Raw genomic sequence first — 15995 nt, forward strand, 5'->3', positions numbered from 1 at the left:
CACTAGAAAGCATGAAGACCCCCAAGAAAACAGCTCAACATTTGTGCTTAAAATGCCATTTTTGGGAAACTTTGAATATGTACTGTCACATGACATTTATATTTGTGTATATATATATATATATATATATATATATATATATACATACATACATACATACACACACACACACACACACACACACACACACACACACACACACTCACCGGCCACTTTATTAGGAAAAAGGTTGCTAGTAAAAGGTTGGACCCCCCTTTGCCTTCAGAACTGCCTTAATTCTTCGTGGCATACTTTCAACAAAGTGTTGGAAAAGTTCCTCTCAAACCAGTCTGCCCATTCTCCTCTGACCTCTCACATCAACAAGGCCTTTTCGTCCACACAACTGCTGCTCACTGGATATTTTCTCTTTTCGGGCCATTCTCTGTAAACCCTAGAGATGGTTGTGTGTGAAAATCCCAGTAGATCTGAAATACTCAGACCAGCTCATCTGGTACCAACAACCACGCCAAGTTCAAAGTCACTTAAATCACCTTTCCTCCCCATTCTGATGCTCGGTCTGCACTTCAGCAAGTTGTCTTGACCACCTCTACATGCCTAAATGCATTGAGTTGCCGCCATGTGATTGGCTGATTAGCTATTTATGTTAACAAGCAACTGCACACCTAATAAACAACTGAACACCTAATGAGTGTGTGTGTGTGTGTGTGTGTGTGTATATATATATATATATATATATATATATATATATATATATATATATATATATATATATATATGGTGGTCCTCAGTCCCAAGGGTTGAGAAACCCCGCTGTAGACCACGCTAAATTCAGTGGTAACAATACCTTTTGCCAGAAGAGGGCGCCAGTGAGACGTGCTTGAAATGAAGGGGCGGTGCCGTGTAGTAGATGAACTTTGATTAGAGAGACGAGCGTAATGAATATTCATGCACGGCGCCGTTTCTCATCTCCAGAGTATTTTGCATACTTTCCTGTTTCAGGTCCTGGGCTCGGCCGACTGAACTTTAAGCTTCGGAATGCTGTGTTTATCTCGCAGATATAGCTGCGTATAGTCTGGCTATGTTGCTCTAAACCGTTTTACTCTATGCTTCTCCATAAATGCCTTCATATTTCCACTGTTTGGTGCGTGGAAAATGATCGATCAGCTCTACCAACCTTATCCAGTTGCCGTGCTCTGTTTATAACAGGATCATTACAGAGAGAGGGGGAAACATGCCAGTTAAAGACCCTCTTATCGAGACGCTGAAAGGTAAGATTTCATTATGTTGTTTAGATACTGCTTGTCCTTCCCTGTAGCCGTCATTTCTTTATGCATGATGTTTGCACTCTCCTCTGAAACGACCATGCTCTTTAATGCTGGACAGTGGACGCAGGTCACTGGACATTTGTCCTTAAAACATGCTGGGGTATGTCAGTGATGCAGCAGACTCGACTAAACAGGTAAATTATGACTAGAATATCTGTCAGGCAGTAAGTAATGATGCATGTTCTGGAGTGCAGAGGCAGTGAGAGAGTCTGACTCACCTCATCCCTGAACAATTTAGCCCTTTCTCCTCCTAATCATAACCTTATTCCCAACCTGCCTGAACCGGTTTGTCTCCAGTGTGTATTTTGCAGCTCCAGGCTGAAGGAACAGTGACAGACTCCAGCCCTCATTTGGCCACTTGCTGTGAGTTGCTGGAGCTCATTCTGCGTAAAGGACTGCAGCGTGAGTGGGCAACCCTTTTACTTCATCAGCACCTGTATATACACGCACATCACACACTCACACATATATACCGTTACATCGATGCGTCACAAAGTACTGTTGTTACATCACAGTGTACACTGAGCAGGCATAACATTATGACCACCTCCTTCTTTAAAAGGACAGTAAAAGGGGGCTAACAAAGTATGCAGAGAAACAGATGGACTACAGTCTGTAATTGTAGAGCTACAAAGTGCACCTGCATAGTAAGTGGAGCTGATAAAATGGACAGTGAGCATAGAAACAAAGTCATAATATTAGGCCTGATCAGTGTATATGCTAAGTTCTGCTGCCGTTGGCGTATCCATGTTCTCTGGACTTTTGTAGCAACTATTGCTAGGTTGGACAAGCTTTACATAATGGTGGTTTAAATCTCACCATAAATCTGACCATGTATTATTGTTATTTATATAGGCTGACACCAGCAGGACTCTATATTTAACAGAATGCTTTCTGTTTTTAACCAGCACATGGCTTGTAGAAGACACTTTATTCAATAGACTCTAAAGAAGAACTCAAACAAATGGTTTCTTGACACAGTTCCTGCTAAAGCCCAAGTAGACTGATAAACCAATGAGATGATCAGTTATTTATCTGAGTCATACTGAGCTATGCTATAGCCTGAGTAGACTAATGAATCAATATGATCAGTTATTAATATCAGTTTTACTGAGCTCTGCTATAGCCTGAGTAGACTAATGAATCAATATGATCAGTTATTAATCTCAGTTTTACTGAGCTCTGCTATAGCCTGAGTAGACTAATGAATCAATATGATCAGTTATTAATCTCAGTGTTACTGAGCTCTGCTAGAGCCTGAGTAGACTGAAAAACCAATGTGATGATCAGTTATTAATCTCAGTGTTACTGAGCTCTGCTAAAGCCTGACTAGACTGATAAACCAATGTGATGATCAGTTATTAATCTGTCATATTGAGCTCTGTTGAAGCCTGAGTTGACTGAGAGCTTTTAATCTCAGTGTTACACAGTGCTTCTAAAGCCTGAACAGACTGATAAATCAATGTAATGATCATTAATATATCTCAGCATTACAGACAATTGATATGTCATCATTCCTCAGCATTATAACTCAGTAATGCTGAGGTGTATTAACAACCATTACACTGATAAATCAATGTAAAAACCATTAATATATCTCAGTATTACTGAGCTACAGTAGTAGACATGTTCATGTGTGATACATTTAATATCCGTGTTGTACTGGACTCAAGGGATTGTGGAAGCAGCAGTGGACTGAAGCTCTTGTTAGGTTTGAAAAGGATTTTTGTCAAAGTTCTGTAAAGCTTGTCCAACCTAGCAACTGTTGCTATGAAAGAACACTAACCATGGATAAGACAATAGACCTTTGAAGTTGTATCGCTGTTCTACAGTCGGCTTTATTCCGATACTAAGGATTCTAAGGCCTAAGCAGATTTATCTGTGTAAAAAAAAATAAATGATGTTTTTTATCATTTTTCTTCTGAATGTTCATAGATCCTCTGAATTATGAGGTTGTTAAGGAGGTGACACAGAAATATCACTGCATGTAAGCTGCTGTTCATTCAGCTCACATCCTAAGACGGGCATCCTCACCAATATACATAATATAAACCAGCAAGCTTTGTCCAATGTGGTAGTTAAGGTTTTTTTGGCAGTAGTTCTAATATTGCACTTGGAGTGTTTTTTATGTTTTTCTGCTTGTCTGCAATATCCTGTCAATGCACAGGAGTGTTAGCTTGATTGTAGCCTGGATGTAGCATTATTCGTATTTCAACTCCCTTACAGCCTCATAATTCAGAAGATCCAATGACGTTTGGGAGGAAAATGTCTACAAGACAAAAGTATTATCTTTACACTGGTAGATATAAAGGCTCTGTGCTGGTACATTTTTCGTTCATCAAGGTACAAACAATGTTCCCTCTAAGGTACAACAGTGGTTTTAAGGTCCAATTGAGAACCTTAAATAGGTATTTCCCAGTGGAAAAGTACATATTTGTAACTTTTCATAACCTAATGTTTTAAAACAGAGCAATAAAATGAAAACCCAAAGACGAGACGGGGTGTGTGGAGTCAGTACAACTTAGAAAATATGATTTCGGTGGATTATGGTAGTTATGTTCCCTGACTAAAGGTACTGAGATGTATCCATGAGGGTACCACCCCAGTGACAAGAGGGGTGCTGGCCCAGTGACAGTTTAGCACTTTTTTTCTGGGTACATTTTTTTCTAATATGGGCATAACATTGACTGCAGAATGACATAATACTTTAGAGGTCTATTGTAATTATGTAAATATTGTTCTTGCTTGCAGAGCCAGTACTGAGCTTGACACACAGAGACTATTGGTATTGTTTTGAGCAGCTACTGCAACATGACACATGTGGCAGGTCAGTATCGCGTCATGGTTGCCTATATGACATGTGCAAATCTGTTGTCCATGTGTCTGTACATAACCTTAACCCTATAACCGAGTGGCAACAAACTCAGGCTCTGGAGGGACACACCGCTGCAGTAATTGGTGTTTTCGTTCCTCTATCACAAATTGAGCTTGCTAATTAGATGAGGAGTTGAATCATCCCTACTCTAACTAATACACCAGGTACACTAACATGGCTAAAATGGCACCAGAACCATCTTTTGTGATGAAAAAAACTTTTACAAAGATTTAGAAGCCACTTTCTAAGTGCAGGTGAGTTATTTCTGTCACTTTGCTTACATTCAGTATAATGAGGTTTGAGTTTTCATTGGGAGTGACAAGGATGGACAGGATTAGAAATGAGCAGATCAGAGGGACAGTGAAGGTGGAGCAGTTTGGAGATAAAGCCAGAGAGGCCAGGTTGAGATGGTTTGGACATGTGTTGAGGAGGAATAGTGGATATACTGGTCAAAGAATGTTGGAGATGGAGCTGCCGGGTAGAAGGAGAAGAGGTAGACCTCAGAGAAGGTTTATGGATGTAGTGAAGGTGGACATGGAGATGGTTGGTGTGAAAGTAGAGGAGGCAATGGATAGGGCAAGATGGAGGCAGATGATCTGCTGGGGCGACCCCTAAAGGGAGCAGCCGAAAGAAGAAGAAGAGTTTGCACCAGTTTTGCACTTTAAACTTTTCATCAAATTGAAACCATAATGAAATGTATTTTTCTATTTACTAACACTCTCAACAGACTTTCTCTGCTTGGTTCAATGATAAATAATTAAACAAAATGTTCAAATAGGTTTTCACAGCATACAGGCAGGTTAAATCTTCAAAGATTGTTGAGCTAAATTAGCTGTAAACTGATTGCCAAGGCATTATAACCACCTGCCTAATATTCTGTTGTGCTGCCAAAACAGCTCTGACTCACTGAGCTCTCCAAGACCTCTGAAGGTGCCCTGTGCTATCTGGCACCAAAACATTAGAAGCAGATCCTTTAAGTCCTGTAAGTTTCGAGATAGAGCAGCTGCAGATTGGATATCTTGTCCCCCGACATTCCACAGATGCTCAATTGGACTGAAATCTGGATAATTTGAAGGCCAGGTCAACACCATTAACTTTTTGTCCTGTTCCTCAAACCATTCCCATACAGTATGTGCAATGTGACAGGCCAGTGTGGCATTATCCTGCATAAAAGAGGCCACTGCAGTTAGGAAAATGCCCTTAAAAGAATTAGTAATCAAATGATCCTGATTGGTGCTTAAAGCACTGGACTAGATTACAATATCACAGATGATTCTCTTTTGAAAATACTGATTAGTGTAAAGTTTCTGGAAAATCAAATCTGTAAAGTGTTCTTTGTGCACTTACACAAATTGCCTTCCTATTTCACTTAATGAAGTTAAGGTTTTAACATTGAGCATTCTTATTCATTCTCTTGTCTCTTACTGCCTGCAGGCTCAGTGCAGTCTCTTTAGCAGTGCAGAAAACCACGGCCTGTCCCAAGCTCTTGACCGCTCAGGGCCGTGGTCGCTTCTTCATACGGCTAATGCTGGCCAAGAGAACTTTGGAAAATGCAGTCAAGCATGTGTTACACACAGGCAGGGTCATGGAGGTCAGTGAAATTACAGTCACACAGTTATCGGATCTGGGACTGCATTCATTCTTAAAAATTAAAATCTTTTTAAATGCGCTTTTTTCTTCATACTGTTACAGTGAATCGAGTTCTGCCCCATTCTGTTTGAATCACAATAAGAATTCTTTCCCTTTGCAGTGGTATAGTCCTGAAACTTCTGTGTTGAGGAATGAGAAATTTGTAGGTGAGTAATTTTCCCCTGGGCTTAAATATGTATTTATCATTTGATGCATATCACACTTGAGAAATTATTGTATTATGTGTGTATTTTCTTGCGCACAGAGCCTTTTCTCTCGCTGTGTCTGGTTCTCTCTGAAATTAAGTTCAAGCTCAACATAGAGGTATGCACCTTCGTGTCAATGTACTAATTTAAATTGTTTTGAAACTGTAAGTATTCGGCAATGTTTGTGTCTGTTTTATTGTACAAGTTGCCAGTGTATTAGAAACACCTACACCCACTCCACCATGTACAGATGGGTGACACATTAAAGAAAAAAAAACAACATAAAGTAAGGAGTTGGCCACCAAGAGCTGCCAGAACAGCCTCAGGGCTTTTTGGCATAGATTCTACAAGCCTCTTCAACTGTACCAGAGGGATGAAACACCAGTCTGATGGTGGTGGAGGAGAGTGCTGTCTAGTGCATTGTTTCAAAATCTCCCATAAGTATTCAACTGAGTTGAGATCTGGTGACTGTGCAGGCCATGATGTTTCATTTTCACACTCATAAACCGGTCCATGGTCATCAAATTCATGTAGATCTTCTCCCCTTTCCATCTTGACCCAAAATTGAGTTCAACTGGGCCTGCTCAGCATTTTTATTCATGCCACAGAACATAGCAGGATGTTAATTGCTTGATTGCATCATGCAGCAACACCTGTCTGGAAGTATTATCACTCTGTGTTTTTGTTCATATTTTTCCTTTAATTTGTCACCTGTCTACAGATGCACTTTGTAGCCATACAGGTCGGAAACTGACTTCTCAGCGCAACGGAGACACTAACGTGGTAGTAACATGGTAATGTGTGTGGTACATGTGGTCGTATCCACCCTGGCCAAATTACTCTTTGTAGTTGTAGATTTTCCTCTACATCCTCTACAGAAAGCGCTCTTAAGCACATTTTAATGCATAAATACTGTTTATTTGCTACATCTGCTGAACATATTTGGAAAAAAATAGCATAACGTGGCATGTGCCTTCAGACACATTTCATATTTTATGTATAATTTTTTTTCCAGTTTGTTGAATTCAACGGATAAATATAAATTATGCTCTAAAATGAGCAGAAAATGCCATATTTAAGTTTGTTAAAAGATTTGTTAACTTAGTTTCTCTTAGAAAATAAAGAAAATTAGAAAAATAGAAAAATAGAAAAGAAAAAAATTTCATTTGCCCAAGGATGATCAAACATTTGCGTATGACTGTACCTTTTGACAGTACATTTACACTGATCCTACACTATCATTTGATTCTCATATTACCTCCGTTTGTAAAACCTCTTTTTACCAACTACCGAATATTGCGGTACACAGCACCTCTCTAACTTGTGTTGATGCTGAGTAGTGTTTGTGACCTCATGGTTAGGTTACCACAATGCCCTCTTGGCTGGACATCTAAATAAGAGTATACAGAGATCGCAGAATGTTGGTGCACATATTTTAACCAATACTAGAGCGTTTTCTCACATCACTCTAATTTTAGAGTTTTTGCACTGGTTATCCATTAGAGAGAGAGAATTCATCAAAACTGTGTTTTTGGTTTATAAATGTTTACATGCCTGAGCTCCAGTATATTTGCAGAATCTTTTACAGCCTCAGACTCTGCTACAGTTTTACTGAGGTCTGGATCCTCAAATCTGCCGGTTCAAAGTTCTGCTCCATGGGTGACCGTACTTTTAGTTTATTGGAGACTTTTATTTTGAGACTTTTCTTTTTAGACGTGTTTTTATAGTTAATTTTGGTTTTGTTTTGAGTCATTTTGGGTCTAAAGAAGAGTCTTAAGACTTTTCTTTTTAGAACTGTTTTCATGGATATTTTTTATGTTTTTTTTTTTTTTAGGAATTTTGTTTTATTTTTCTGTAAAGCATCTTGAATTGATGTTGTCATGAAAAGTGCACTATATAAATAAAATATAGTATTATTATTATTATTATAATTATTATTATTATCATTGTTTGCACCTTGGGAAGCTAAAATGAACCTAGACAGTAAACTCTCTTCTAACAGTGTAGGTGTATCTGATAAAGTGTACATATTAAACTGGCAACTCACTGTATGTCTTGCCTGCTTTGAAATTTTAGTAATACCCTTTATCCTCAGTGAACTGAGCCTTGTTTTCCCCACTTTAATGGGACATTTCCTTTCTGTATCCGCTACTCCAGAACTGCAGCTTCCTAGATGAGAGCTGGCTACTTCCAGTAAGTCCAAAGCATTCTGACACCCACCCTGAGCACTGTATGGCAGTCTGTGCATGTTAAATGCATGTTGAAAGCCTACTTATGTGTTTTAGGTGTGTGAAACCTATGAGGCCGTGCCATGTCGCGAGTTGGGGATGGTTCTCAGGTTAGCATGCTTATAGTAGCATGGTTGGCAGAGCAACAAACTGGCCATATTACACTCAGCAAAGCAGGTTGCCTTTGTACTTTATAAGATGATAGTTTTGCTTGAATGCCACAAGTTCTGTGTTCTAATAGTGTATGTGTTCTGTTCTTGGTGAATGTAAACCTACAGCCTCTCCCTTTCTCCCCCCTCTCTCTTTCTCTCTGTCTCAGGTACCTGGATGGACGTGTGTTTGTGTTGGAACTGCTTCACGGTGGAATGGCTCAGGTGGATATGTTTGCAGAGCCTGGTGACATCATTGATGAAATTAATGGGATATCGCTGAGGAATTCCAGCAATGGCCAGGTCTGGTGATGTTTACTGAGACTGACCTAAAGCGATAGCTTGGCGAAAAATCCGGTTTACATACACACAAAAGGTGGCTATTCAAGGTTCTTTAGTAAAGAAAATGGTTCTGTATAAAACCATTAACACGCAAAGAACCCTTTGCATGATTAAAGTGTTCTTTGCATTGTGTAAGGCTTCTTCAGATTGATGGACAATATGCTACAGATGGTTCTTTAAACCCCTTTTTGAAAAGGGTTCTGTATAGCACCACAAAGGGTTCTTCTATTGTTACACGCTTGACATCATAATCATAGTAGAAACCTTTTTGGTGCTATATAGAACCATCTGCAGCATATCGTCCATCAATCCGAAGAACTCTTTCACAATGCAAAGACCCCTCTAATCATGCAAAGAACCTTTGAAGAACCATCTTTTTTAGGAGTCTAGGATTCACCTAAATGTAGTTGATCAGCCAACACATGAGAAATGTGGGCAGCTAGCAAGTAATAGAAGAATATATACAAACATTACTTGTTAGCTACATTATCTTCATATCCCCAGTACGAAACTAAAGAAGCAAACCTCAGATACCAACTACATATTGGCTAATTGATTCCATTTGGTGAGGGAGAAATTATATAAATTTGACTTGTATCCCCAGCATTACTTTAATCAGTTATTATTCTTCATGAATTATTCATGTTACTGTGTTGTTCTATATTATCAGTATTAAATGAGTATTTATGTCATGCTGTGTTGTGTAAAGGCAGGTGTGGTGCTGTCCAGGCTGAAGGGTCAGCCTCTGTCTCTCCGGCTACTGCGTTGGAGATGCAAGGATGGGGCCATGTATCGTCCATTGGTGCCATTGTTACGGCAGCTGAAACAGGAAAACCCCTTGCTCCAGTTCAGCTCAGCTCCACAGCCCAGTCCTGCAGCGCAGCGACAGAGCCAGAGCCAGAGCCAGTGTGTGAAAGAGGGCCGGTAAGCGCACCTGACTGTGAATTTATTGCATAAATATATTTTTCGATGTGTATTTGTTAATGTATTCGTTACAAATACCACGATAATGACCAAGCTCTTCGCTTTCATCTGTTAACAGGATCCTGTATGCTCTGCAGCTCTTAGGGAAAACAAACATAGGAATGGTAAAGAAGATACATATCACTGCTGTCAGAACAAAACCTCGTATCTCCATTTTTGCCAATTTTTAGTTTTTGACATAATTTGAACATTGTGCGTAAATTTCAAGAAGGATGGACAAAAAGTAATGGCCCAAAATTACTTGGAAAAAAGTCTGGTTCTATTGACTTACAGTAATAGTAAACTATGTTTTTTCCTTCTCCTGTAAAGTTATCTTTTTGGAGATACGATGTTTTGTTATGATAGCAGCGATATATTAATGCACATATGCTTTCTTTTCTTGCTTTTGGAGCTTATTAGCCTCAGTTCAGATACAGTTTAAATGAAGATTAACACCATTGCTGCAGTGTAGTGATTGACTGACTGATAACTGTGAAGTGTAATTTCTTCTTGTCTTAGTATGGAGGGAAGGAGGTGTTGCAGCATGCCATTCCTGCCGTGCTGCGAATGAGGCAGAATAGCAAGGTACACATGCATCCGGTGTGCTGGTTAAATTCAGAATATAATAAACCAGACAGCTGTCAATGGACCTCTATGATATACATTACTAATTAAATTTTGGGACACATTTTACTTCATTAAATTCCACAAATTTTTCAAAATGTCGACATAATTCCATCATGTAAGCAGAGTCATTCAGGGTGGTTTGATATGATATGCTCCATTTTAGCAATGTTTATTAAGTGAGAATTGTTCACAGTGGTGGCAGTATGAACCAGGTGCCTCAAGGGTTTAATGCCTCTAAAAGCTTTCTCAAAAAAGATTACTTTGACTAGTTATGATGAAGTTTGGCATAAGGCAGACACATACATGCAGGGCATTATAAGGCAAAATAGTGCCCAAAAAGAATTTGGCATTTTTTTCAGATGTAACACCATCAACTTTTTTCACCATCAACTTTTTTATCTTAAAACCCAGAAGACACTGGTTGTTTCAAGTATTAATAATAATAAAATAAAACATACAATAAAATATAAAATGAAATCTAAAATAAAATAAAAATAATAATAAAATTAAAAGCTATGTTTGTCTTATAGATATTCTGACCTCCAGGTTCCTACAACTTCCATTGTAAAGAAAGCCAAGTCTATAAGTCTCTACAATCACCCTTTTCACATCAAACTACTCGGAAATACTTTGCATCTTAGCAGTTGAATTATGCTGAATTTTTAAATAGATGGAATTTCCCTTTAAATAAGAAACAGTTGCACACAGTGTCATTGATGGTCTGTGACTTTGAGCTTTGGAAACTTGCTGTATTATTATTATTATTATGCTAATAACACCCCCTTATGGAGAATCTTCAGCCTGCTACATGTCACTGAGTGAGTTAAAAGCCAGGTCCATGAGGTGCTCCATGTCTAAAAATATTCTCAACAAATTAACATATAACAATAATTCCTTAATACACAATATATGCTTATTTGGGTCTTTGAGTATATTATGTATCATTCAGCTTTATGTCCATCAAAGTGTTTGTGATATGCAAATTTGGCTTAAATATGTTCAAAACTACTATTAAAGGCACCGGTTAAAACTCTTTGGGCTCAAAAGTGGTGTTTCTTTTAACTTGTTGCAAAATGATGGTCACATTTTGTGTTCTTACAGTTACTGTAGAGCCCAGTCAGTTTAGAGCCATGCCCAGTGCTAGGGAATATGGTAATGTGCCAACAATAACAAGGCTAGGCAATGAACCAAACTGTAGAATGTTACGCCCAGTAGTAGATAGCCTGGGAGGAAAGACAACACACGCTGTGCCCAGTTTGCAAATAGATGGAGCAAGGAGTCAATAAAATCATCTGTCTAATGTATCAGTCTTTCCAGCTGATAATAGAAACAGACTGAACTAAGTAAAAAAAAAAGAACAAAAACAGGTCAAAAACAGGTCCTCTAACCCAAAAGAGTTGAGTAATGTGGGACATATCCTATTTCATGTGCAACAGACATTTATTTGGGTTCGCATATCACGGTACAAGGTGGGATATATGGGAAAACCATGTAGGAACATGTTTCTTGTATCTATCACCTTTCTTGTGTCTATTCCTTGTTCAACTTTGCTTCTCTGCACAGGAGGTGCTGTTGGATGTGAAGGAGACTCACATGACCTGCACTGATAAATCCAATAAACAGGTCTGTAGCATTTATTGACCAGAGACATGACGACTGACACACATTTAAAGAAGATCATCTTCATCGTCTCTTTTTACTCTAAACAGCAGCTCTTCCAGCATCACTTTCCTGAGATCTCATGCGTGGGGAGGTTTGGCCAGCCAGACTTCACCATCTTTGCTTTCTGCGTAGTGTATGTATTTCAATACTTAAATACATTTCTATTCAAAGGTTGTGAATATTAAAAATTGCTGCTATTTTGTTCAATAATAACTTATACAGTGTAGATTGGAATAAAACACTAAGATAGGATACTACATTTGAAGTGTTTTGGGAACATCAAGAAGTTATCAAGTAATAATTTATTGTAATTATCTATTTATAGTGTTTCCTTGATATGCCTCAAGATTTGATCACCACTTTTCAAATGCAATGCGTATTTTTTATAACTTTACTGTATATTCATATTCAAGTTAACTGATTTACCACCTGTCTATAAAGCACGTTGAGCTTCCGTTGGTATAAAAAGTGCTTTATAAATACAGATGTTATTAGTAATGGTTTCTAAATACTGTGTAGTTACACATTAAAAATACATGCTACAACAATGTAACTATTAGTGGACTATTAGTTACACATGGATTACAGTAGCACAGTTTATGTCATTGCACAAGTGTATCTTGATAGTTGTAACAGTCTGTTTTCTCTTATGTAATTGCACATGTGTAATAGAATGAGGGTAATTACATTTGAGTGAATTGCAGTTTTTCCAACAAGACCTTTCTGATTGTATCAAAAGGTGCATAATAACCTACATCATGAGTATACACTGTATCTGCACAGGAAATACTGACATGAGTAAAAGTTGTGGTATTTAAGCTGTACCACATAAATCAATCTGTAACATTGTTACATTGTTAGCAATTGTTAAGGTTTCATTGACGCTGCATGCATTGTTAATGTGTAACTACACAGTTATTAGACATTTTATATAAAGTGAGAATTATTCTGCCAATATTATGAAAGCTTACATTACATTACATTACATTACATTACATTACATTACATTTTACATTTAGCAGATGCTTTTATCCAAAGCGACTTACAAATAATGAGGTACATAGAACAAACATAGTCAGGCCTTAAAGGAGGCCAAAGGGTAATAGCGGGGTAGAGAAGGGAAGGAGGGCAAGAAGGAGATGAGGTTGGTAGTGGTTAGATTGCAAGAGGCGATTAGAGTAAGTGCTCCCTGAAGAGCTCTGTCTTCAGGAGTTTCTTAAAAATAGCGAGGGACGCCCCTGCTCTGACAGTGGAAGGTAGCTTGTTCCACCATTGGGGAATCTGTGAAGCTGTACAGTAGTAGCATCTTAATAAAGTGTCTGCTACAAAATTGGTTTTATATTAATGAAAACTAGTTGGAATGATAATTCCACACTTTTGAATGCTATTTCAGGTGAGAAGACACTAGTTCACATGTTGGCCGTGCAATATTATCTTTACTGCTATTTTTCTTGGATTGGAAATTTTAAAATTATCACAGATTTTAAATACTACAAAGTGCTGTACAGGTACCAGCAATATAGAGGGACAATAGACAAAGCATTAAGACACGGTTACCAACAGTTAAACCAATGACACCCAAAAGTAAACAAAGGAACAGGTCAGAAATTATGTAAGGTCATAGACTATGTAAGGATCCTGGTCACTGCTATTGGAATACTCTGCATTAACTGCTGCACTTGTTTCCTGTGAAAGCCTGTGGGGGTGGAAGTTCCAGTGTATCTGCATTCCAGCTGCTTATCAGTGGAAATGTAAACGCAATTTGTAAAAGGCTTCATGGCTGTGAACTTTGGCTTGATTAGCTGAGTCAATATTGAAACTGAGCTTTTTATTGGCTGTTTCAGGGACACTCCAGACACAGGCCAGCCAAAAGGATTCTGCTGTGTGGTTCTACAGGCGACGTCCAGCACCGAATGTGAGGAGCTCGTCCATCGTATAGGTGAGCAATGAAATCCCTCTAGTGCTTTTCATTGTCCTCTTTGTGTTTAATGTCCTCTTCATGTGACTATACTAATGACCTTGTTTCACTTCCACAGCTGCTGGCTTTAAAAACACAGAGTGGTTTGTTTGAGAACTGTGACACTGTTGGAAAGTTTCCATGTTTTCTTGCAGGACTATTACTTTCTGTTTACTATTTTTATTAACGCTAGCCTACATGCATCTTAAACATTTCTTGAAAACGTATTGTACTGTAAGATGTAACTTTTGTATGAGAAATTCTATGACAAAGTATTGTAATCCCAGTTTGTTACTCGTTCATTACATTGTTTTAGTAAAAAAGAATAATAAAAGGCCTGACTATTTCTGATTACATTGTTTTTACACTGTAATTATACCTGGGGCAACGCTGGCTAGTACAGCCTAAAATTATACTGAAATAAAAACAATATTGCATCAATTAAATACTGACTCATACGTATAAGTAGCTAAAGCAACAATAGGAAAAACTTAAGTAGTAATAAAAGCTCAAAGTGAGAATGGAGAGCTCATCTGCTGAACCAACAACAGAGTGAAATTAAACCAGGGAAGGAAATTAAGAACAAAATGGGAAGGACAGAAAAAGAAACCAGGGAAAAAACGATTCCTTATGACAAATATACTTACAGTAGAAGTTGGAGGGCACTCAGAAAACTACAAATCCAGTGTATTTAAGTTCACATTTCTGAGTAAATGGCTCACTTATCTCAGTTACTACTGTCTTCTGCCTCCAGGTGACAGAATTAGATTAAGGAAATCTGGGGTTCAGGGTAATGATGCTCTCTCTGAAGTGCTTGTGGAAGGCATATGATTATCTCATAAGTGATTAAAAACATTTTTTACAGTGGAGGCGTGTATTTAATTTGAGAAATGTAATATAGACTCAGAGCAAAAGTGTAAAAGTTACTTTAAAAACGAATGGTTGTGGACATTTCAAACTTTCTGCTCTCTCTCTCTCTAAAAACTTTCTTTCTCTTTTCCTTCTTTTGGTTTAAATGGAATGGAGGCCCAATTGCCTGTTTTTATTTTTCTCCCTTCTCAGCTTCTGACAGCAGTATGTCAACATTTTGTCTTTTTATCTCAAAAAATTCCTGTTGAGAAAAAACAAAAGACAGAGAGGATTGAATGTTTTGTGGGTTCTGGTGGTTTTGTAAAATTGTTTAAAGATTAGTAATAGTACTTAGTGTTTTCCTTATGGGTTGATGTCACCAGTGAAAGGATCTGAATGGTTTAACAGCCCTGCTGGGGGAAAAAAAAAATAAAAACAGCTCAGAGCAGCAAAGATTTCATGCTGGTTTCTGTTGGTCTGGTGCTGGTGTAGCTGGTCACCCAGCTTCCGAAACACAGCATAATGCAGCTTCCATTGCTGCAGACCAGCATACCAGCGTCCAAAATAACTGACAGATTATAGACACATTTTATAGTTTTCTGATGTGGTGTTTATAAAGGAAACTAGTGGTCTCCAACCTTTAAGCCAATATCCATTAGAAAGCAAAACCGTCACCTTTTATTTTTTATGGTTCTAAAGGTCTTTTCCAGCGGGCTACATTTTCCTTGCAGTCACAATTTCTATTCAGAATGTTGTGTAGTACAGGACTGTTTTATTATTGTTTCATAAATTTTGAAAAATTAACAGAATTCCCATTTAATCCCTTGCCAGGGAACCGAAATAATGCTCAAATAATTGCCTTTTTTTCAAACATTGACATTATTTTGAAAGAATAAAATATTTTCACTAACTCAAGAAATTTTGATATTATTATTATTATTATTATTGTTGTGTTGTTTTCATGCTTTATGGAACAATGTATAATGTACCTACAAAATAATTTACAGTTTAACAACAGCTGAGGGCACAAGAGCATTTTCAAGGTCCTCTTTAAAAACAAAACAAAAACAGAGGTTTATTTCGATCATTTACATTTGTGTACAGAATTGGTCAAATATAACTGTAAATTCACAATAAAGACCTTATCTTGAAGTTTCGACATCAGTGCGTCTTATTGTTGTTG

The 15995-nt window shown here is 37.9% G+C and overlaps 1 protein-coding gene across 2 annotated transcripts; it reads left to right on the forward strand.

Moving 5' to 3' along the window:
- Positions 1–893: 893 nt before the first annotated feature.
- On the forward strand, positions 894–15964 carry si:ch211-250n8.1. Of its 2 annotated transcripts, none has more exons than XM_017701819.2 (16): positions 894–1268; positions 1623–1727; positions 4077–4152; positions 5635–5791; positions 5951–5996; positions 6095–6153; positions 8193–8228; positions 8321–8373; positions 8583–8715; positions 9464–9678; positions 9797–9842; positions 10237–10302; positions 11908–11967; positions 12057–12139; positions 13851–13945; positions 14043–15964. In XM_017701819.2, exons 1-16 carry the CDS (start codon positions 1232–1234, stop codon positions 14075–14077), a joined length of 1302 nt encoding a protein of 433 aa, XP_017557308.1. In that variant the 5' UTR covers positions 894–1231; the 3' UTR covers positions 14078–15964. The 2 variants fall into 2 exon arrangements, with proteins under 2 accessions (XP_017557308.1, XP_017557299.1); XM_017701810.2 differs by having other exon boundaries at positions 895–1268; positions 12054–12139.
- The last annotated feature ends 31 nt before the right edge of the window (positions 15965–15995 follow it).

Source organism: Pygocentrus nattereri, chromosome 13 (assembly GCF_015220715.1).
Source record: "Pygocentrus nattereri isolate fPygNat1 chromosome 13, fPygNat1.pri, whole genome shotgun sequence".
Lineage (NCBI taxonomy): Eukaryota > Metazoa > Chordata > Actinopteri > Characiformes > Serrasalmidae > Pygocentrus > Pygocentrus nattereri.